The 24716-nt window shown below is 41.6% G+C and overlaps 1 protein-coding gene across 8 annotated transcripts in view; it reads right to left on the reverse strand.

Moving 5' to 3' along the window:
* The window catches only part of HECTD4 (HECT domain E3 ubiquitin protein ligase 4), a 187197-nt gene that overhangs the window by 112414 nt on the left and 50067 nt on the right, over positions 1-24716 (reverse strand). For all 8 annotated transcript variants that reach the window (XM_047696835.1, XM_047696832.1, XM_047696829.1 and 5 more), the window contains exons 2-7: positions 19822-20339; positions 15064-15153; positions 14330-14460; positions 11288-11396; positions 10491-10629; positions 7362-7532 (exon numbers count right to left, since the gene is read on the reverse strand). In XM_047696835.1, coding sequence (XP_047552791.1) covers positions 7362-7532; positions 10491-10629; positions 11288-11396; positions 14330-14460; positions 15064-15153; positions 19822-20339 — 1158 coding nt within the window. The remainder of the gene's footprint in view (positions 1-7361; positions 7533-10490; positions 10630-11287; positions 11397-14329; positions 14461-15063; positions 15154-19821; positions 20340-24716) is intronic.

Below are 24716 nucleotides of genomic sequence, written 5' to 3' on the forward strand. Positions count from 1 at the left end.
AGAGAGATGGGAGATGTTGGTCTAAGAGTACAAACTCTCAAAAAATGAGTAAGTTCTGGGGATCTAACGTACAGCATGGTGACTATAGCTAATCACAAAGTATACTTAGAAGTTATTAAGAGCATATCTTAAATGGTACCATACATGCACATAAATGTGGTAGACACACGACGTGATAGATATTAACTAACTTGAAACCGGTAATCATTTCACAATATACACATTTGGCACATCATCACCTTAAAAGTTTATTTTTTGTCAGTAATACCTCAATAAATGGGGGCGGGGGGTTTGAATAAACTTTTTTGGTTTGGTTTGGCCAAGGCAGTTCATCAGAGGGCTATGGCTATGTCAATTTTGAAGATTACTTTATTATCTGTTCAATAACTTAAATTTTTAAAAACAAAGTTAAAAATACTTCAACAATCCCCACAGTCTACTCTATTACCTCCGGCTTCTTTCTCTTTTTTTCATGATAAACCTCTGGAGAGAATTAGCTGTTCTTCTTATCTTACCCTCTTCACCACAATTGACGACTGCCTGCCTTTACCCCTCTGAGTCCCCACAACTGCTCTTGCTGAGGCTACTACCCACGGCCTCCATATTCTCCAAATAACGACCTCTTTCAACTTCAATGTTGACTCCTCAACACAATTCAATGCTATTAACCAAGTTCTTCTTTTTATAAAAATTTACTCAAGGGTGCTCGGCTGGCCCAGTTGGTGGAGCATGCGATTTTTTTTTTTTTTTTTAAGATTTTATTTGTCAGAGAGAGAGAGAGCACAGGCAGACAGAATGGCGGGCAGAGGCAGAGGGAGAAGCAGGCTCCCTGCTGAACAAGGAGCCCGATGTGAGACTCGAACCCAGGATGCTGGGATCATGACCTGAGCCGAAGGCAGCCGCTTAACCAACTGAGCCACCCAGGTGTCCCAGAGCATGCGATTCTTGATCTTGGGGTCAGGGGTCTGAGCCCCACACGGACATAAAGATTACTAAAAATTCACTTAAAATTTTTAAGCCCATTTTAAAACTTTTAAAACAAAAAGATGGAAAGCAACCCTTGCTAGAGGTAACCCTTTAAGAATTTTGAGAGAGAGAGAGCATCAGCAGAGAAAGGGGCAGCAGGAGAGGGAGAAGGAGAGGGACAGGCAGACTCCCCACTGAGTGGGGATCCCAACATGGGACTCAATCCCAGGACCATGACCCAAGGGAAAGTCAGATACTTAACCAACTGAGCTACCCAGGTGCCCTGAGGCAACCAATTTCTGAAGCTTCCATTCATCCAACGAATATTTTGTGAACACCTACTGTGTGCCAAGCATTGTTCCAGGTGCTGGCGACACAGCAGTCAACAAGAGATCCAAATCACTGCCTACCTGGGGCTGACATTCTAGGCCAAGGAGATAGTCAACAGACAAGTAAATAAATGGATAGTAATGAGTCATAAAGAAAAACAAAGCAGGGTAAAAGGGATAAGAAAGGATAGGATTTAATTTCATATAAAATATTTTACTTAGATCGGCTCACTCATGAGTGAGAGTGTCATGGGCGGGGGCGGGGGAGCAGAGGGAGAGGGAATCTCAGGCAGACTCCGCACTCTGCGTGCAGGGTCCAGCACGGGGCTTGAGCCCATGACCCAGAGATCATGACCTGAGCTGAAATCATGAGTCAGTCAGTTAACCAACTGAGCCACCCAGGTGCCCCACATATAAAATGTTTTCTATAGAATGGTTAAGGAAGGTCTTTTTAATAAGGTGCTTATTGGAGCAGAGATCTAAAACGTGAAAACAAGCCTCATGGTTATCTGTGAGAGGAAAGCATGACAGCCCCGAGGTGGGAGTGTACTTGGTGTGTTTGAGGGTGAGCAAGGAGGCCGGCTGTGGCTAGAGCAGTGTGAGAGACGGAGGGCTGTAGGTGCAGACAATAGCAGGTGAAGGGGGACCCACTTGGAGGTTGAGCAGACAGCATTTGCTGACTATAGATGGAGTTCGGGAGGGAAAAGAGGATTCAAGTGTAACACTAAAGGTCTCTGGCCAGCAGTGGAAGGACACAGACACCATCAACTGAGAAGGGAAAGCCAGGAAGAGAAGCTCTGGGGTAAAATCAGGAGTATGGCTGGGGGCATATTTAGCTTGCAGTGATGATCAGACTTCCAACTGGAAAAGTCTCCTACCCTGTGCATATAAATATCACACCCACATCGGTATGCAGCCAGAGCTCTGGGGACAGGTTCTGGCTGAGCAGATTTGAGCACTGTCAGTACAATGAGGTACACCCATTGAAGCTCCAAGACAGTAGGAGACCAGCCAGAGGGTAAGAGCAGACAGCGATGGAAGGCATCCTGGAAACAGGTCCCGAAGCACATAATTGTTGAGAGGTAGGGAAGACGGGGCTGAGCAGGAACAACCAGTAGCAGCAAAGTCCTAGGAGAGGTCCCACAAGCCAAGTGAAACCGTTTCAGGAATGGGGGAGTGATAAACCACATTAAATACTGCTAAAAGGTCAAATAAAAAGACAAGGAAGTTGACCTTGAACTCGGTAAGGTCCAAGTCCCTGGCAAATGTGGAAGAGCTAGCTGTTCTGGTGGTGAGGGATGAGGATACAAGACTGACTAGAGCAGGCTCAAGACTGAATGGAAGGAAAGAACATAAAAACAGTAAGAATAAACTGTTTTCAAATGCAGGGCTGTAAAGGGAAGCCAAAGATAGGAGAGTGGAGGTGGGTATGGGTCAAGGGAGTTGTTTTTGTTCTTTTTCTTTCCCTACAAGACAGGATATCCTCTAATGTATTTGTATGCTGGGGTGAATGATCCACGGAGAGGAAAGCCGTTAACGTAGGAGGACAACTGCAGAAGGAATCCAACCCCCCAACTTTTATTACACAGCAGGTAGTGTGAATATAGTATTCTGAACCTAGCTTTCTGCACTCAACAACGTAACTTGGCAATTCTTCTAGCTGGCCTATGCAGATCCGCCTCATACTTCCTAACGGCTACACAGGGTTCCATCCCATAGACGTACCAAAGGCAATAAGCCAGAGATCCGTGTTTAGCATTTTAGAAGCTGCTAAACCAGCGGCTAGTGTTGCTTAATTTCTCTTTTAAGATTTTATTTATTTATTTGACAGACAGAGATCACAAGTAGGCAGAGAGGCAGGCAGAGAGAGAGAAGAGGAAGCAGGATCCCCGCTGATCAGAGAGCCTGATGCAGGGCTTGATCCCAGGACCCTGAGATCATGACCTGAGCCGAAGGCAGAGGCTTTAAGCCACTGAGCCACCCAGGCGCCCCTAGTGTTGCTTAATTTACTTGATTAAAATTTTCAAACATATAACAGAGAACAGTCTAATGAACCTCCTTCAGGATTCAGCTAGGACCCAGATACTGCCACAGCGGTTTGACCTACCACTTTTTTCGCTCAAGCATTTGAAAGCAGATCTCAGACATGGAATTCTACTTCTGAATACTTTGCTACACATCTCTAAAAATGTGGACGTTTTTATAGAGCCACAATTCACATACTTCAAAAAAGTTAAACTCTTGGTTTCATTTAATATTCAAATTCTAAAGTCTCTGAAATATTTTTTAATGGTTTGATACAGACTCCAAAAAAGATTCAAAGGTTGTTCCTTTAATCTAACACAGGTTCCTTCAGCCCCAACTTTTCATTCAGTGCCACTGACAGAGGCTATTTTAGTTTTCTGTTTCCTCCATGGGCTTTTGATTGTACAAGTATAGGTCTAAAAATATCTTTGTTGTCTTCCCACTTGAGGGACGTTTTGCGTGACTAACTTCTGGGCTGCAAATCAGTTTCCCTCAGAATTTTGAGAGAACTACTCGGTTTTTATGTCTGATAATGCTACTGAATAGGAGGGGGCTTTCCTTATTCCTCATTTGTACAGGATTTTATCTCTAGAAGCTTCAGAACCTTCTCTTTACCTCCGATCATCTGAAATTTCAGGATGATATGCCACCGTGTGGGAATTTTTTGTTCACTGTGTCAGAGACCAGTTAATCTAGACACCAGGGTCCTTTCGCCTGACGTTTCTCTTGTATTCCCTCTTTGATCGTGCAGTCCTCTTTGTTTTCTGTTCTCTTTTTTGGAATGCCTATTACTAGGACTTTAGAGGGATTGCTCCTTTTTTTTTTTTTTAAATCTCTTCTCCCGTATTTACTGTTCTTTATTCTATTCTGTCCTGCTTTCTGGGAGATTTCTTATTTTTAACCCCTTTATTTTTTCAATGTTGACAACCCTAGTCTTCATTTCCAGGAGCTCTTGCTGATTCTCTGGTCTTTTCTCCCGACCTCTTGTGTTGTATGAGTGCAAGATCTTCTCAATGTCCACAGAGTTAGTGTTTAGAAAGTTTTATTCTACTGCTATTGGCTCTTTTTCTGATTTTTAATTTTCATAGTGGAGGCTTTCCTCATTGGTCTAGAGATCCTAGGTTGTCTAAATTTTTAATAAGGTACTTTTTAAATGTGCACAAAATAACAACAAGCTCCCCCATGGGGCCATCACCTGGCTTCAATAATTTAAAAAAATGTTGGTTTTTCTTCCCCTCTACACATACCTCTCCAAAGTTTGGGGTTTTATTGGGTTGGGGTTTTGTCTTGTTTCTGGGTTGTGTGGATTTTGGGGGGTTTTTTTGTTTTGTTTTGGTATCTGCTCTTTTTTAAACTAACCAGCACTAATCAGCAATGCTGTGCACATGGCTGAGGCTTGCTTATTGGAGAACTCACTTGCGGGTGATTCACTAGGGCAGCAAGCCTTTTCCTTAAATGAACCCCAATGTCCGTACATGGAGATCTTTTTTCTAGAGTCAGTTTCTTCAGAAAATAAAGTCCAGTCTTTCACCCAGGCAGCCAGAGTACAAACATGTACACCAGCAAAGGGGAGCACAGCTCCTTTTATTAACTTTCAGCCTGTTGGCCTCGCACCATGGCTCTACTCACACCTCACGCCTCCAATTCCCATGACGCTCTACGGTTGGCAGGGATGACTCCTCTCTCTTCCTCTTGGTTTTCCCCTAAACATACACCCACTTCAAGTCTAGGCTTGCCCCCACTGAGGAACAGGAAGGGATACTATCTCCAGCTCCTAAAGAAGAGGAATGGGAGATGCAGAAACATCTCGAGCTGAGGAACAAGAAATACAGGTTTCACTGCAAGTTACAAAGATAACCAAAAGAGGAATTAAAATAAATAGATTATGAAGAAGAAGAAAAGAGTAGGAACTGGACCAAATCCTTGTCTATTGCAGGGAGGAAAATAACAGAAATATATGATGCACATAAATCAAAAACCAGCAATATAGTTTTTTACTTATAGAAATGAAGGCAACCACCAGAAGAAGGAAAAGTGGAAACCATGAAAGTGAGCACCTACGAGAAGCAGCCAGAGGCCAGATGAGGGACTCTCACTTTTCCTGAGGAGCCTGGATGTGCTACCTAAAGCTTTGGTCCATATTCATGTATTTCTTTGATACGGTTTTTTTCTTTTAACTTAACAGTAGCATTATCAGAGAAAGGGGAAATTCTTTAATGTTTTCCCATTATACTTAGGATAATAAAGACCTAGATCATTTAGCCTGCTGGTAAGTCTGTTAAAAACCACAACAACAAAAAGCTCTTCTGACAATCATGAACACATGTTCAAGTAGCACAATCTCTAGCAGACCAATTCAAAGACTCACTGTGGCTGGAACATCTTATAAAAAAGATGATGATTAAATGGAGAAACCAGATAGAAACAGAAGAGAATGTACTTTATGATACTAGACTCCTGACTGATAATTAGCTGGCGGATAGGGGACAGGTTTCCCAGAAGAAGTTTAAATCCTACTAAAATCTATTCAAAAATTACTTCAGTGTTATATTTATTTTTTCCAGGAATGTGAATTTCTTCCCAGAAGGAGGCTGTAAATTACATCATTAAAAAGGTTTTGTCACACATTGGCTTGGGGCATCTTTTTCTTTTATAGGTCTTCAGCAATGGAAATGTTCTAGATCTTTGATGTTTAATACAGAAGCCAGTCGCCTGTGGCTACTGAGCACCTGAAGCTGGCTATTGCGAGTGAACAACTAAAGTTTTAATTTTGTTTAATTCTAATTTAAATTTAAATAGCCACATGTGGCTACAGCCTGCCACAGCAGACAAGTACAATTCTAGACTACCAGAACTCCTACTCTTTTCTTATACTAAGCTCTCTCCTGTGCATTCTAGCCACTCTGGCCACTGTCATTTCCTAAAACACACATGCTTGCTCCTGTCACAGGGCCTTTGCACCTATGGCCTCTTCTCCCTAGAACGTTCTACTCTCTCCTATTCCCCAACTTCTTCACTGGTTAACTATTGCTTTTCCTTCGCTACCCAAAAGTAGCTTATCTGCTGGTTTGATCACTTCTTGATTTTTTCCTTTGATTTTTTTCCTCGCTCCACCTCTACCACCCGAACCCACCCACCAGGCGGAATACAAGCTCCATTAGGGCAAGGTTCCTGTTCAGCTTGCCCATCACTGTATTCCAACCACCTAAAGACAAGCTGTCTGACTCAGTGCACAGTATCTACTGAACAAACGCCTTCTCATAATTTTACTTGTCTCACAGAGACTCCCAGTATCTACTGTGATCCCAGTCTTGCCACTGCAACTTAGTTCCACATTTCCATCAAGCCCCATGACCATTTCTACTTAAAAATCCCACTGTCTGGGGCGCCTGGGTGGCTCAGTCGTTAGGAATCTGCCATTTGCTTGGATCCTAATCCCAGGGTCCTGGGATTGAGCCCCGCATTGGGTTCTCTGCTCAGTGGGGAGTCTGCTTCTCCCTCTCCCACTCCCCGTACTTGTGTTCCCTCTCACTGTGTCTGTCAAATAAATAAAATCTTAAAAAAAAAAAAAAATCCCACTGTCTACACATTAACTATTATTATCTGCACGCAGTTGCCAGATTAACCTTCAGAAAGCTTGGCTTTATCTGTGTCAAAACTCCAAACAAAGAAACCTTGAAAGAAATCCAAAAGAAAAGCCATTTTATTTTTATTTTTTTTTTAAAGATTTTATTTATTTATTTGACAGAGAGAAATCACAAGTAAGCAGAGAGGCAGGCAGAGAGAGAGGAGGAAGCAGGCTCCCCGCTGAGCAGAAAGCCCGATGCGGGGCTCGAACCCAGGACCTGGGATCATGACCCGAGCCGAAGGCAGCGGCCCAACCCACTGAGCCACCCAGGCGCCCCAAGAAAAGCCATTTTAGAGGCAAGAGTAGACACACTGTACATGCTCCTAACTTTCTCAGGTCCTTTGTAAACAATACAAAAAGAAACCAAAAGAAAATTTCTCTGCAAAGACACAAACTGAGCAAGTGAATCTTACCACAAGTTCGAAAATATCCATGAAGACAGAATGTCCCTTAGGGGTTTTCTCATTCAGACTGGCAGGGGACCAGATCCAATAGAAGTAAGTACCATCTGAAGAAAGGTGCACAGTGCTCATGGTGCTGCCAATGGGGAGATGATTGGCTGGCATTGGCACCATCTGGCACACCTGGATGTGAAAGGGAAGAAAACTTCATTAGCGTGACATACAACTTATTAATTCTATCAGTTCATCACTCATGCTATTAAGTCTAAGATCAGAATTCAATAGGCTTCCTGGTCAAAACTACTAGCTCTAAGAGGTGAAAATTACATGACAAAAATACAAAAATTCATTCAATGGGCCACGCAACAGACAAAAGAGGCTGAAGTATTAGAATCTGCTGAGCATGTGTTTTGTCAAATATTGAAAACAAAGCTTTAGAGAAATAGTCCTTGCTGAAATGTCCGAAGTTTTCCTTAGTAAGAATTTCAGACTATTATTTAAAAGGATAGGGACTGTATCTTATTTACTTTTATATCCCAGCACCTAATTCAGAGTCCAACACAGTTATTTAATAAATATGGAAGGAAGTGAAAAAGAGGGCAGAAGGAAGACAAGAGGGAAGCCAGAGAAGGGAGACAAGGGGAAAAGAGAAAGAAAACAAGCAAAGCACATGCAAGACCCTAACCCAGCACACATGGGCTTAGTGAGATGCACCAAGTCCCTTGGAAGGAAAAAGATAACCGCTAATTCTCTGTATCAGACACGAAGGCGTGTGTTTCTAATACGAACCCTCGTTCAGTTTCAGTATAAGGAATGAGCTTTGCAACATTTCATATTAAATGAGCAGTTACATACTCATGTTTACTGCAAGAGAAAAGCCCTTAAAATGAGAGAAAACGGGGACCCAGAAAACTGCTGACTAGGTTTTTCAAAAATGCTGAGGGTAGGAGCAGAACTGAAAATCCCAAAATAAAAATAATTAGAGAAGGTCAGATGCCTTTGGGAACAGCAAGAACCACTTTCAGTTATTTAATCTCTTGGGGTGAATCACTCATTTTCCTAAGGTTACTTCCGACCCTTGAACTTATTTCATAGGAATTTTTTTTTCCCAGACTTGTTTTGTCTATTTGAAAAGTTAAAAAGTAATGTAGTTGCTGTAACCACACTTTGGAACTTGTAGTGCCAGGAAATCTAGAAAGTTCACAGCTACTGATTGGCCTGAGTAACTCCCAAATTGCTCCAATGCACATCACCTACTTAGAGAAAACATGGTTTTCTCAGATAAAACTGAAGTTTCTGCAACAAAACAGAGGAAATGGACATTGCCTCAAATAAAAACCATGTCCTGGGGCGCCTGGGTGGCTCAGTGGGTTAAGGCCTCTGCCTTCGGCTCGGGTCATGGTCCCACGGTCCTGGGATCGAGCCCCACATCGGGCTCTCTGCTCAGTGGGGAGCCTGCTTCCCCTTCTCTCTCTGCCTGCCTCTCTTCCTACTTGTGATCTCTGTCTGTCAAATAAATAATACAATCTTAAAAAAAAGTCCCAAGATTTAACATCTGCTTAATTCCCAGGCATATAATTCTACTTCAAATAAATATAGGACATATTCTCATCTGTCCCCATTAATAAAAAATGAAGTCAAGGGGCGCCTGGGTGACAGTTAAGCATCTGCCTTCAGCTCAAGTCATGATCCCAGGGTCCTGGGATCGAGCCCCGCATGAGGCTCCCTGTTCAGCAGAGAACCTGCTTCTTCCTCTCCCTCTGCCTGATGCCCCCCCCCATTGCTTGTGCTGTCAAATAAAATCTTTCTCTTTTTAAAGATTTTACTTATTTATTTGACAGAGATCACAAGTAGGCAGAGAGGCAGGCAGAGAGAGAGAGAGGAGGAAGCAGGCTCCCTGCCGAGCAGAGAGCCTGATGTGGGGCTCAATCGCAGGACCCTGGGATGATGACCTGAGCCAAAGGGAGAGGCTTTAACCCACTGAGCCAACCAGGCACCCCTCAAATAATAAAATCTTAAAAAAAAAAAAAAATAAGGTCAATTGGGCATTTATTTGTCAATTTGTTCTTTTTATTCATCTAACAATTACTAAGCAGCTACTGTGTGTTTTGGAGATACAACAGTGAATAAGACACAGTTCTGTTCACCAGGAAAGGTATAGTTGAGTGACAGACAAAGGAGACACAACATTCCACTGAAGTCTTGCATGGGACGGCACTCCATGAATGGGAACTCTAACCAGGCAGTTCATCTTTGGTTGAAAGGCAGAAAGGAGTAATATAAAAAGCTTGAACTCGGGTGCTGAGAACCATGGGTTCAAGTTCTTATGCTGCCATTATTGTGTGGCCTGGGGCAAGTCCCTTAAGGTTGGAGCTACATTCTTTCATTCAACATAAAGGATAACCTTGCAGAGTGCTTACAATAAGCCTAGCCTCAGCTGCCTCCTCTGCAAGACAAAACTGCCATTGTTCCACCTCACAGAGAGTGTATGGAAATTGCCTAGACCAGGGCCTGGTACAGAGACACTGATAAAGCACAGTTACTATTAACATCACCACCAATGCTGGGCACTGTGCTCCATTCTAAGCACACACAGATAGGTAAGACGGGGTCCAGACTTAAAGGGATGCATGGTAGTGGGGAAGAGACAAGAGCAGGGGACTGGAGCGTGATGCAGCAAGCGCTGGCACAGACTGCTATGTTTGGAAGCACTAAAGATGAGCTCTGAATCCCTAACACGTAATGATTTTATCCAAACTCATTTCAGGGCTCCCATTACCACAGAAAGGCTGTTTAGAGCAAATCAAATAAGGAAATGATGCCTTCCCAAAATAGATCTGGCAAAAGAAAAGAAAAAAAAAAGGTAGCTAGTGCGTCTACCATCTTTGACTCTCTAGAATTTTTTTTTGATCACAAAAATTTGTTGATGGACTTAGAAACTCTTAGAGAGCACATTCATGCAGACCATGTGGGGAAACTCTAAGATATCAGAAAAATACAGAATGCCTAAATGAGGACAATTCTAAGGATGCCACTATGTCAGGAAAACTGTATCAGCGGTGTTCTTACTCCTGATGAGGCCAGCAACTTCCCTCACTGTCTCCAGAATATAAAAAGACTAGGTCTTGGTTTTCTTTTTACCTGAAGGGTATTCTGGTCAATGACCTGGAAAAGGGAGTGAGGTTTATTATCAAAAGAAACAGGCCGGTGGAGAAGAATGCCACTACCAAAAGCAACCCATCCTGGCTCCAGCTCCTCGTTCCGGCAGTACACAAAACCTCTGCAGAGAAGGAAAAAAAGGCAGTGTTCGAAACCACACAATGTGCTACAACAGACATCTTCCACCTAATTTTTAAAACAGCTAAGTGTGCAAAGTATCTAATGGAGAATAAATATATTACATTAACATTTTGCAGCTGACGAACTAGAGCCAATATTAATTTTCCACAACAAATTAGAGAGGAGAAAAAGTTGGGGAAAAGGTCTAATTAAATATATAAGGATCTCAAATTGTGGTTTCTTTTGGCGGCAATTCAAAGAATGATTAATATATCCCAACTGCAAAGCACTGTTAATCCAACGTGAAATCCAGCCACAAAGAGACTTAACTAGAAAAAAGTCCATTCATCAACATGGAGAAATCACTAATATTATAGTAATTCTGATCACAGAGGAATATCTGGCTAGAAACAATGACCTGAGGGCTACCAAGCTCTTTAGAGTCAAAACAAAGCCGAAATTCATTAACAGAACAAGAGTCTACTAATACAAGAAAACCCGAATTACATGAAGTTTTACACTTATTTAGTTACTAGTCAGTCTTGGGTGGGGGGGTAGGGTGGGGAGGGAGTATGCCTCCCAGGTGTCTTCTTCATAGAGATTTATGGAAGGAAGGAAATGTTCCAGCCAAATCATTCAGCAAGTTCCATGCAACTGACCTGAGAGTACCATGTAATCCAGACCCCAATTTGCTTACTCCTCTTCCAACTGAGTTAGTAGTATACAGGTAAAGACCATCTGCCGTGAGACAGCGCCCCAAGTCAGCATCTGAAATCGTTTTTTCACAGGTAAATTATATACATGCTTTTTTCTAGTGAAATTATAAACGTGCTTTTTCTAGTGAAAAAGCCATTAGGAGGTGGGGTAAGAGAAAATCTCCCACCTCTAAAATAAGTGCTTCAATGTGACTTCCAGGAAAGACGGCTCCAACCCCCAAATCAAACATTCAAAATGCATGTGGGATCAGGAACCAAGATCAGTGAAAGGGTCAGAGAGATACTAGCAGGAGAACCTGGTTCTGCCTGCCCAAAATTTTCTTCTTCTTTTTTGAATAGCAAAAATGTCAAATTTATGCGTTCTTAATTCTGGCCGGAAAGGACTAGGACTACAGTACTTTCACTAATGATTCTGTAGTTTAAAAGGTGAGCTTTTAAGAGCCTTGGGCACTTATTAGTTGACCTTAGGCCTTTTTGAACTTCAGTTTCTTCGCCCATAAGATGAGGATAATATGTACCTCAAGAGTCACCGTGATGGTTAAATGAAGTAAGGCAAGTAAACACCCATATGCTCGCTGCTACAAAAGCAAAGCTCCAGAAATGGCAAATGGTATTATGTTATCATACCAATGAAATACATGGAACTTAGATCTGCTTCTGGGGACTTCCCATCCAGCCACTAGGTTTCCCCTTAGCTATATCCTCCGCCAGCTAAAACAAACAGTATCATTCTAAAGAACAATTAAATGGTTTACTAACTTACCTGCTAAAGAATCGGTCTTAAAAAGAAAGCTTATAAAACTTTCAGTATTTTCATGATCCTTTCACTACGATTGGCTACCACTTATCATATTAAAGGAAATCCACACCACAGCACTCATATTAGTGAGTATGCTGTTAAGAATTCAGTTTACTAATTCAAGACCACTGGAACTTTAACGGTTTTTTGAGCAATCAGTAGTTGTGAGTAATCATTTCTAAAACATTAATTTCCCTCAAATATTTTAACTTGCAACATAAATATCCATTTATTCACCCTTCTTTAGATGGAGGCTCAAGGCCTTCTGAGACGTCTGACAAGGGGTGGGAGTCAAAGTGACAGATTAAACAAGATTGGCCCCGACTTGATACTTGCTGAAGCTGAGTGACCAGTATGTATTGTTGACTAAAACATTCGCTCAACTTCTGTATCTGTCGAATGTTTCCATATTAAGAATAAGATTACTTTTTATAAAAATAAGAAAAATATTCTCAGGGCGCCTGGGTGGCTCAGTGGTTAAGCATCTGCCTTCGGCTCAGGTCATGATCCCAGAGTCACGGGGATCAAGCCCTGCATGGGGCTCTCTGCTCAGTGGGGAGCTGGCTTCTCCCTCTGCCCCTCACCCTGCTTATGCGCTCTCTTGTTCTCTTCTCTCAAATAAATAAAATCTTAAAAAGAAAAAAAAAAGAAGGAGTGCCTGGGTGGCTCAGTGGGTTAAGCCTCTGCCTTCGGCTCAGGTCATGATCTCAGGGTCCTGGGATCGAGCCCTGCATCGGGCTCTCTACTCAGTGGAGATCCTGCTTCCCTTCCTCTCTGCCTACCTCTCTGTCTACTTGTGATCTCTGTCAAATAAATAAATAAAATCTTTAAAAAAGAAAGAAAAGAAAAGAAAAAGACTCTCTAGGTGGAAACAAAACAAAAAGTACAAGAGAGTGAAAAACAAGTAGATAAGCTTAACACCATCGTCCTCAGTAAGAAACTACTCTGAGGGAGATATTGAAGTAAAAAGGAGAAAACAAAGGGATTTTGATTTTGTTTGAAGAGGTCACTTTCGGCCTATGATGTTTAAGAACTTGTTGGGTATTGCAGTTGCAGGCCTTTTTTGCTTCTCCCACGGACTCTAGTTGTGTCATATCCAAAAGTCTCACCAGTTCCTCCTACTCGCTCATGTGACTATTTGTTACAACAGTGGACATGAGCAGACACAGGCCCCGGGATAAAGGGTGCACAAGTGGTCAGCTGCTTAGACTGCACCCCATGCCCTTCTGATTGCCCCAGAAGTCTGCCCCCATCAACAGTTCTAAATGGAAAGGTGGGCAGAGGAGGCTCTGAATCCCATACATAATTAATGTCAATTTCTTAAGAGATTCATTTTGAGTCTTTCCAGAAGAAAACTGAATGTTTTAGAAACAATTTCCTGGGGGGTTTTAAATTCCTATTTCATCAGTTATGCAATGTTTAATGATACAGTCACGACAGCAGTTACAACAGCTCACAGGTTTGTGAGCAGAGTGGACTCCTGGCAAGCCTGCAACTCCAAGGTGGGAGCGGCAGCGCGCACACTGCCCAGAAGCGGCTGGCCTGCCGGGCCGTGCCACCACTCGGTACATCTGCCACGCAAAATGGAGAGGCCTCCTCCATCCCATAGGCCAGGGAAGTGAAGGACAATTAAGAGGGCTGCTGCCGTTTTCACAGAAATCAGAATGAACGGATATGGAATACTCATGAAAACTAAGAACATTTTAATCCAGATCACGGGAATACTTGATTCATGCTCCTTTGAACAATCTCTCTCTCTTTCTTTTTTTTGGTTTTTAGGGTGGGAGGGTTTCTCAAAATACTCCTAATACATCACTAAGGGAAACAGCATCAGGCTCAGGCAGCAAGACCTGATATTCTGTTTACAGATAGAAAAATTCAACCTGATGCTCCCAGGCTCAAACACAAATACCCAGGAGTCAACTTAAGTAATTCATGCCTCCTTGGCTAAAGTATATGGATGATACCTTTTCCTTGCGATAGCAGAACCTATCCATTTTCTTACCTCACTGAGTATCAGCTTTTACACTTTTACTGATAAAGCAGACAAAGAACATACTGTATAGGAACCTAGAGCTTTTAATGAAAAGGAACACAGTTTTATCTAAATCAGTTGCCACAATGATCTAAAAACCACTCTTTTCACGTCTTCAATTCAGTCACAGGAGCAAAAACCCCTACATTACCTTTATTTTCAGAACTGGAGCCAGTGTTGCTATCTGGCGCAGGCAACATGTCTTCATACCCCCATGATACTATGTGTTTGCCACCGAGCAAACAGGACGGGGATCCAGGCCCCCCTTCCAAAAGCAACAGCCTAAAAATGAGGGGATGGGAGAATCAAAGACACAGAGACCATCCATTTCAGCGAGAAAATGAAAGTCATCTTACAGATCAGACAACTAAAATAGGTTTATGCAAATCTGCATCTGGAATAAATATTCACATTTTTAAATTTAAAAATTATAAATCCATGCTTACAAGAATGTCATAATAAAAGTACAGCTATGTGTAAAATGTATAGGTTTTATATACGTGTGGGATGGGGGGTAGGGTATCAATTAGGAGGCACATATCAAAACATTAGGAGTGGTTATCTTCTGATAATGAGATTATGAATGATTTTCAGTTTCTCCTTTATACCTTAACATACCTTAAAATCTATAATAATTCATTATAAGCTATTACATTTTTTTTAAAACCTACAAAATAACAAATGAGAATTAGTATACTCTAGGAACACTTTCAAAGAAGGAAGAGAACACAAACAAAATTATTAAGATGAATATGACAATACACTTGTTTTAAAATATGAATCACTCATTGGTAAATTTAGCAATTTACCTATTGGAAGGCTTTATGAACAGATCTTCCTTATGGGGTGGGGGGCGGTGGATAAGGAGCCAAAGTGATAGCTTACCTATACAGTACATCAGCTACGGGCAGGGACCCCAGATCAGTCTGTTTCTGCAACAGATGGACCGTATGAACAAAAGTTTTCAACGATCCCCTAAAAATAAAAGGAGGGAACAGGAAATCATCAAAACTGGAAAGCCAAACCAAGAGGTTAATTTTATTAACAAGAGAGTGTTCCAAAAGAGGTCTATCCGCTTCCGCCAATCAGAAGACCTGTTGTGCCAAACATACTGGATTTTTACAGATTACCACTGGCTCTCACAAAAAGTTACTTTGTGAGCAGCACCAAGTATGCCAATTAGGATGTTCTCCCTGCATTTGTAAAGGTAAATAATTTTCTCCCAAAATAAAGGTTCAAAACCTAAGGCTCAAACACAAAAAAAAGTGGCTATTATGCTTCAGTACCATTTCATGAAGTCCTGCTCTAGTCTAGAGGAGAGGTTTTATAGAAGGGGGTTATACTTAAAGTCAAACAGTGTTTCCAGCCTTCATTTTTAAATTTAAGTTCTTTTTTTTTTTTTTTTTTTTTTAAGATTTTGAGAGAGAGAGAAGCAGATTCCCTACTGACCAGGAAGCCTGACATGGGGCCTGATCCTAGGACCCAGAGGTCATGACCCGAGCTGAAGGCAGATGCCTAACTGACTAAGCCACCCAGGCATCCTTAAGTTCATCCATTTCACATAACATCTCCCCAAACTCCATCACATGAAGTATGACTGCAAAGGAATACATTCAAGTAATACATATATTTTGTATTAAGTCTACCTGAATGTGGGGCTCAAACTCATGAGCCTGAGACCAAGAGTCACATACTTTACCGACTGAGCCAGCCAGGAGCCCCTGAAATAAGTATTTTGTGCTTCGCGGGGTGTTCCTTCTGCTTCCCTTGCTGTGAAGTACGTGACTATAATGCTTGCCGAGCTCACCACTACCCAATTTCCTTTTGGTTCCCAAGCCTCAAGATTTGGGGAAATCTAGAATATGGCCAACGGGATCTAAAAGAAGGCGGTTTTAAGATGCACAGGACTTACCTGGCCAGATTCCAAGTATAAATCACCACAGAACATTTCCTGAACTAGATGACTGCCTGTATCAGATAGGCCGACTTCGGATCACTGCCTTATTCTCTCAGCCAAGGCTTTAATTGCTAGGTATCACATGCCTCAACCTCAGAAGAAATGGAACACCTGACACTGGACTGAGTAGGCTTGAAGTCCTCTTAATTGCCCCTTTCACTACCCTTGGTGCTCACAGAATCAAAACCAAAGAATATAAAGCAGGAAGGCGGCAGGTAGGGTCTAAAAGCTCAAGTTGGGATTCATGCCACTCACCAGCTACACCATCTCAACCCTGTCACCTAATTCTTATGGATTTTGCTTCTTCATCTGTCCAACAGTGGTATCTCTGTGGCATGCAGGGAGGTTAAAATAGAGGGGAGAAGCACACTGTAACACTTGGGACCATTAAACGAACTATAAAGGTATTATTACCTGCCAGACTGAATCACACTTTCAGAATAAAATTCAAACTCCTTCCACGGCTCCTAAGCCCCCACAATGACCTGAGCCCTCCCAAGCTCCTCTCCTGCCCCTTCTCTCTCCCACTGCATTCCAGCTCCCAGGTTACCGTGCTGGCCCTCAGCCACCCCAAGCACAAAAAAGAACATCAGGGTTGTGCCACTTGCTGCTCTTCTTGACCAAAACACACCATCACTGGCTTTTTGATGTCTGGTTGGTTCGTTCTCCTCATCCTGGCCTGTGTTCATTGGGCACCTCTTCAGTAAGGCCGTCCCTGGTATCTTAGCTAATGCTGTCTCACCCCACCCCCCTCATCATTCTCTATCAAAAGATCCTGGCATGTGTTCTTATAAATGAAAAGCCCCCTGAAGTTATCTGATTCAGGTCAACTTTGCAATTGAGGGACCAACCATCTTGCTCGCTGTTGTACCCCCAGTGCCTAGAAGAGTACCTTGTACAACGTAAATGAGCAATAATTATTTACAAAATGAATCACCCCGAGTCCATTCAACTGCAAAGTGTGAAACCACTAATCACTATATTCCTAAGAATCAGCAAGGTTCCTGGCAAAGTTACTTAATAAATTGGTTGAACAAGTAAACATTCAAAATAATTTTTTGAAAATGCTGTCTTTGAAACCATCAATCTCAAACATTCAATAATATGTCCCAAATAACTTCATTAAAGTAGATGACCAACTGAAAAGGTGAAGGCTTCTGATGTAAAGAAAGTCCAGAATGAGGGGCGCCTGGGTGGCTCAGTGGGTTAAGCCTCTGCCTTCGGCTCAGGTCATGATCCCAGGGTTCTGGGATTGAGCCCCACATCGGGCTCTCTGCTCAGCAGGGAGCCTGCTTCCCCCTCTCTCTCTGCCTGCTGCTCTGCCTATTTGTGATCTCCGTCTGTCAAATAAATAAATAAATAAATAAATAAATAAGAAAGTCCAGAATGAGGTGACAATATTAGCAGTATAGGAATCATCTTTAAACACAAAAAACACGAAGAAAATAAAAACATTCATTTCAACATTTCTGAGTGGAATTTGGAATATCAAGCACATGAAACAATTTTAGTATCCATCAGGTTGAATGTGGGCACAATAAAAAAGTTTGATTCCATGTTTGATAAATAAAAATGTTTAAAACTAAGTTGATGATTATTCCTAATACTCCAAGTCTATCTAAAGAATTTTATTTAAAAGCAAAACTTCAGGGGCCTGGGTGGTTCAGTTGGCTAAGTGCCTGATTCTTGACTTTGGCTCAGATCATGATCTCGAGGTCATGGGATTGAGCCCCATGTTGGGCTCAGAGCTCAGCAAAGGGTCTGCTTGAGAGTTTCCCTCTCCCTTTGTCCCTCCCTCTGCCCATGGTCTCACTCTCTAAATATATATAAAAAAAAAAAAAAAAAAGTTTTTAAGTTTTCTCAAAATGGTATTTTTTTAAAAGATTTAAGGGCACCTGGGTGGTTCAGTCAGTTAAGCGTCTGCCTTCACTCAGGTCATGATCCCAGAGTCCTGGGATCAAGCCCCATATCAGGTTCACTGCTTGGGAGGGAGCCTGCTTCTTCCTCTCCCTCTGCCACTCCCCCTGCTTGTGTTCTCTTGCACTCGGTCAAATAAAATCTTTTTTAAAAGTAAATACAAATAAAGATTTATCTATCTATCTGAGAGAGTAAACATGCACACATGCATTGGGAAAGGGGAGAGAGGAGTAGAGGGAGAGAGAGACTATTAAGCAGACTCGCCACCGAGCACAGAGCCTGACATGGGCTCAATCTCACAACCATGAGACCATGATCTGACCCAAAATCAAGAGTGGATGCCCAATTGACTGAGCCACCCAGGTGCCCCCCCCAAAATGGGATTTTTGTATTAGTAACAAGTTTATTTAGGGTCTAAAATGGTCTTCCACAAATGCAAGATATCAATCTAATATAAAGCCTTTCCAGGAAAACTTAATTCAGTGCTACCCAGTAATGTCTCCAGAATTAAGCTCCTGTCAGGATTTCCACAACCAACCAGTCTTCAGGGATCTAAAACTAGGCTAGGACAGTTTGCTTAGGGCAAAGAAATTGACAATTAATCCTGGTGCCATTTTGCCTTAAAAATAGTTTGAGAGTCAACCATTTAAAGGTCAACTTTGAAACCATAAAAATAGGGGAAGAAGTCTTAAAACCAAGAACTCTGTAATCTTTCAAGAAGAATTTTTCCACATATTCTTTGCTTAAAAAAAAAAAAAAAAAAAAAAAGGAAAGAACTCTGAAGCAAGAAGGACAGATTAATGACATTAATTAATGACACTAGTCTGTCAGACCACGATCCTAATTGGTCTCTAGACGACTAGCTTAGAGGAAAGCAAGGGCAGTGAACCTTTTTCTCACACATACAGGTCACTGGGCAAGAGAATATAGAGACCCCCCTCCTGGAAAAGTAACTCTAACATTTCCTATTGATATCAGATCAACAATTAGATCAATTAGATATGCTTACACAAAAAGGATGGCACACTATTCAATCTGGACATATACAGGGGCACCAGGGTGGCTCAGTTGGCTAAGCGTCTGCCTTCAGCTTAGATCATGGTCTCAGGGTCCTGGGATCGAGCCTCACATCAGGCTCCCTGCTCAGCAGGGAGCCTGTTTCTCCCTCTCCATCCACGCTCCCTGCTTGTGTGTGCATCTCTCTCTGTCAAATAAGTAAGATCTTTAAATCTGGACGTATACAGAGAGATCTTTCAGTTAAATTAATGGAGGCAAGCATCATGGTCCAGAAATATAATTTGTGACCAAGCCTTCGTAATGGAGTCTGGGTAATAATAACTCACTCACTTGCTGAAAAAAAATTAAAAATGAAAAAATGAAGAAATTAAAAGCTCTACCAATTTTCTGGCCATCCTTCGAGGAGAAATATAGATATACCATCCTCCACCAACTGCTGGACCTAAAGCACTAATCTTCAAGGGGTGAGTAGATAACGGCAAGGGCTGGCTCTCCCTTTTAAGCCGCTTCAGCATTATCACAGGATGGCAGACAGCAAACACTTGAACTTGGGCTCCAGCTCAAGGTCCTGGTGCCAAGTTTTGGTGAAAGTATCTTATGCACCGTCGAGGCTGTGAAATTCAATATTGCCAACGAAGACGGACTACTGGAGGTTAAGACTGCCATCACACAGGCTCGCCTCTCACTCCACACCCCCCCGCCCAGCAGCAGCCGTCACAAGGCCACCAGGGGGTCTATTTGCTGGTCCTTACCTGGCACACGCCAAAGCCACCAGAGCAGCAGCAGCATTTTCTTTCTGCTTATGTGGGATGTGTCGGCCTGCGTCCGAAGTGTCTTCTAGCCAGGAGCACAGCAAAGTTTCAATTCCATTGAGACAGTCAGCAGGCTCCTTGGTCAGGCTCAAAGGCTGGCAGTCGCGAAGGCAGTTCAATAGCACCTCAGCAGTTATGTTACAGAGAGAGGGGTCCGTTCTGCTCTGGGACTGGATAAGGGGGAAGACCAGCAGGAGCCCCATCCGAGAGGTGAAGGGAGCTTGCTCGGGTTGCTGCAACAAGCCCTGGCGTTTGAGCAGAGCCAATGTTTCTTCATCACCCGAACTTTCTCTTTCGTGCTGTTCTTCCAAGGCCAGCTGGCGCTGGGCATTCCACAGTCCTCGCAAGGCATTCAGGCGGTACTCCAGCAGGCGGGCATACGCATTGCTCTGATTCCCACAGACGGAGCGCAAACGTTCGGCTAATTCCGTCGGGTTCTTGGTCTCAAATGTTAAAATCTAAAGGGAGGAAACGATAAAGACGTTGGTATGTACAGTTTTTCACCATGGCTTTCATCGGTGGCAGCAAATATATCCGATGGGATCTAAAAATAGTCCACATAAGTCATTTTAGTTGGAACCAAATATGAAAATAGGTGTTGTAGGGACGCCTGGGTGGCTCAGTTGGTTAAGCGGCTGCCTTCAGCTCAGGTCATGATCCCAGCATCCTGGGATCGAGTCCACATCGGGCTCCTTGCTCAGCAGGGAGCCTGCTTCTCCCTCTGCCTCTGCCTGCCTCTCTGTCTGCCTGTGCTCACTCTATCTGACAAATAAATAAAATCTTAAAAAAAAAGAAAATAGGTGTTGTAAAACCCAGGCATTTGCTGGAGTTTTTCTGTGGCGTTTCTGCTAGTGCCCCAGTTAAAAGTAATATCAGGCCTGGGTCAAAGAGCGCAAATCATGAAAACAGTTAAGTATGAAGTCAGAAATTAATTCAAGTCATTTTAGAAAATTGAGGTACAGGTCCTTGTTAAATGCTTTTGAGGTATAATTTAAGTCTAATTCCCATTACTAAGTGGACTGTAAGTATAAAGAACAAAATTTTATCTTCAGAATCAAATATACCTACTCATAAATCATTGATATTGTATTGGTCTTTGATTTTGAAGAACACTCCATTCTTACTACTGTTAATCTATTATCTCAACTGGTAACATGGTATAGATTAATTTGGTTCATACTGATCAAGGAAGCACTATTTTCTTGCCAAAACATACAATTACCAGGAGGCCTCTAGATTTTCAGCCGCCAGGGGAATAAAACCATTAAATCCTTAATCCTAAGAAAGGAACCAATTATCAAGATAAAGAATTAAAGTGACTTTATGATGCAGAAAGTATATGCATAGAACTAGGTTAAAATGAACAGACCATTGTAAGGAACCAAGGAGGGCACTCTAGGAGCAAGCACATTAAAACTGACTACCAGGCACGGGGGTATCTGGTTCTCAGTAGACCAGAAAGTCAGGGTGAGAAGAGGTTTGAAATAAAAGCAAAGAAAATTCTGTCACGTCATTGGCACTGACATTTTAAAAGGTTATAGATCACTGTATTTCTCTCAGAAACCTGCAAAATACTTTTATTACCTCAAACTTTGCCCTTGAAAACAGCCCAATAAAACAAGAACTTCCAGAACAATGTAAACACAGTAATGGCCTTGCTTAGCTATACATGCAAGTCACTGAACTGAAAAAATGTTCAATTTAAACAAAAAGTTCTGGGGCACCTGGCTGGCTCAGTCAATAGAGTGGGCGACTTGATCTCAGGGTCATGAGTTCAAGCCCCATGTTGGGTGTGGGGCCTATTTATAAATAAATAATTTCAATTAAAAAAATGTACTTCATTTATTTTTTTAAAAAGGTCATGTTAAAAAAAAAAAAAGGTAAGTAATTCAAATTTCAGGGGCACCTGGGTGGCTCAGTGGGTTAAAGCCTCTGCCTTCGGCTCAGGTCATGGTCCCAGTGTCCTGGGATCGAGCCCTGCATCAGGCTCTCTGCTCTACGGGGAGCCTGCTTCCACCTCTCTCACTATCTGTCTGCCTCTCTGCCTACTTGTGATCTCTGTCTGTCAAATAAATAAATAAAATCTTAAAAAAAAAATTTTCAGTGCCAGCCTATCAGATCAGAAAAAACTTCCAAATGCCATAAGATTTCAAACAACAACTTAGCAATAAGAAAAGAACCATTGACATACACAACTTCAATGAATCTCAGTGGCACTGAATTGAGGGAAAACAGTCAATTTCAAAAGGTTGCATCTGTAGGATTCCATTTACAGGGCTTTCTGGAAAAAACAGAATAGAACTATAGTGATAGAGAAGAGATCAGTGATGGTCAGAGGTCAGGGGAATAGGCAGGGTGGGACCAATATAACGATAGTATAAAGAAGTTTTTTGGGATGAAGAAGCTGTTCTGTATCCTGATTGTGGTGGTGGTGGTGGTGGTGGGATCATGAATCTATAGGTGTGTTAAATTCATATAACAGTATGAATTTAGGGGGTTTACCCTAAAAAGGGATATTTAATTGTATGATAATTTCTAAACAAAAGGAAAAAAATTCCAACCAGCTGTATCTGTGTTCAACTAGAGATCATTGGGTAAAGCTATATTGCAGGTCATATTAAAATTAAGAACAAGGGCCATTTTTAGTTAGTTTTTAATACAACAGGAACAAACAGTGTTTAATTGTCTTTGACCATCAAGTCATACGAACTGTATTTTCCTAACTTTTAACTGGATTCAAACACAAATCACCATTTTTCACATGGCAGCAGATAAAATAACTCAAGTTCCTTTAAAAAAAAAAAAAAAAAAGCTCACATTTCAAGGGCAACCATTTACCTTGAAGCTGTAATCAATATTCAAGGAAGTTAGACTGCCTTTATTTTCCCCCCTCCTTTTAGGATCGTCCCTCAAAAACTAGCCTCTACCATTAAAATCAATAACTAAAGACGGAGATGATTTTAATGTTGTTAAAAAAAATTAAAAGGTGCCTGGGGTGGCTCAGTTGGTTGAGCCTCTGCTTTCTGCTTGGGTCATGATCCCACAGTCCTGGGATGGAGTCCAGTGTGGGCTCTCTGCTCAACGGGGAGGTTGCTTCCCTTCTCCCTTTACCTCTCCCAGCACCCCCTCCCCACTCATGCTCTCTCCCCCTAATAAAATAAAAATTAAGAAAAATCACAAAACTTTGTCTTCCTTCTTATGAACATCTAAAATGAATTTAAGAGCTTTCCAATATTGGTTTTGTGATTTCCACCCAATACTATTTTTTTTTAAAGATTTATTTATTTACTTGACCGAGAGAGATCACAAGTAGAGCGGCAAGCAGAGAGAGAGAGAGAGAGGGAAGCAGGCTCCCCACTGAGCAGAGAGCCCGACGCGGGACTCGATCCCAGGACCCTGAGATCACGACCCAAGCCGAAGGCAGCGGCTTAACCCACTGAGCCACCCAGGCGCCCCCCAATACTACTCTTTGATATATAATACATATGAAACACATACAATACATGTTGCACACATTTTATGTATGGTACATTGATCATCTACTTTGTTTATATGAAGCAACTACTAAAAAATTCAACACAGACTTTTATTAGACCCAGGAATCAAAGAATAACTCAGTAACATTAAACCTACCTATTTCCTTTTATTATCAATCTTAAAGATAAGTGGCTCTAAAATGTGGTATTTCATGGTTTGTATAAAGATGTTTACGACAGAATCTAGAGCTAACTCCAAACATTAAGACTAGCTGGGAAAAAACTCTATAATACACTTCTGCACTTTTCTTGAGATTCTATTTTTATAAGTACTTCAGCTATATTTTGGCATTCCGAAAAGGATTTTGAAAGGATCTGAGTTATAATTAACCAAATATTATATGATATACACACTTAAGTGACTTATGTTTATTGATTTAGCAGTATCTAAGGCACACTATGCTTTCAGAAATCCATTAGGCTACTCAGCATTATCCATGAAAACTAAGAACTGTGTGCTACACTGCTGTTTTTCAGAATTCTAAGTTTGAAGGTCATGGCCAAAAATCATTTCATAAAGACATCATACCTTTGAGTTTTAGTACATCAGTGATGAAGGATCTATTCTGGTACTTATGAATATTAAATGATTTGTCTCAGATCCTCATATAAAAACAACTGCTCTCAGTAACTGCTTTTAAAGAAGATAAAAAATCCAAAATGTCATTAGGAAATGAATACTTTTCACTTTAAAAAGGGGGAAAGGTATTTAAGGGAGCAGGGAAGATCCCCATCATCCTTAATCAGAAGCAAGGGTCACTAACTACTTCAGGGATAATGAAGTCACCCAATGAGGGGAATGACTTTCAAAGTAATGTGTTGCCTTAATTTTTCTTTTTTTTAAGTCCTACATGACACACAAGTTTAATCTAAGACAACAACAATCATTCTGGAAAGTCTAACAGAAGGTAGGCAAAATATTCTTTGCCAGCCAAATCTGGCTTTGAACAAGACTCCAATATTTGACGTAAGAGTAGTTATAGAGGATCAACTCATTTCAGCCAATTTCTTTCCATTTTCCATGTGGAAAAATACAAGAGCATGTACCTGCCAGCCATGATGTGAAATGTGAAATGTCAACACGCATTTCAAGTAATGATCATAGTGAGAAAAAGCAGAGAGGCTTTTGAGGTAGGAGAGAATGTTACAAATAAAGAAATTAAACCAATAATTAATAGAAAAGATTAGGGCATGAACTATTGTATTCCCCCTAAATGTAAATATTAATTTCTAACTATATCACTGTTCAGAAAAGAAATGTTAAGTCTCTAAAATTGTCAAGAAATTAAAAGATATATT

This window comes from Lutra lutra, chromosome 12 (assembly GCF_902655055.1).
Source record: "Lutra lutra chromosome 12, mLutLut1.2, whole genome shotgun sequence".
Taxonomy (NCBI): Eukaryota; Metazoa; Chordata; class Mammalia; order Carnivora; family Mustelidae; genus Lutra; species Lutra lutra.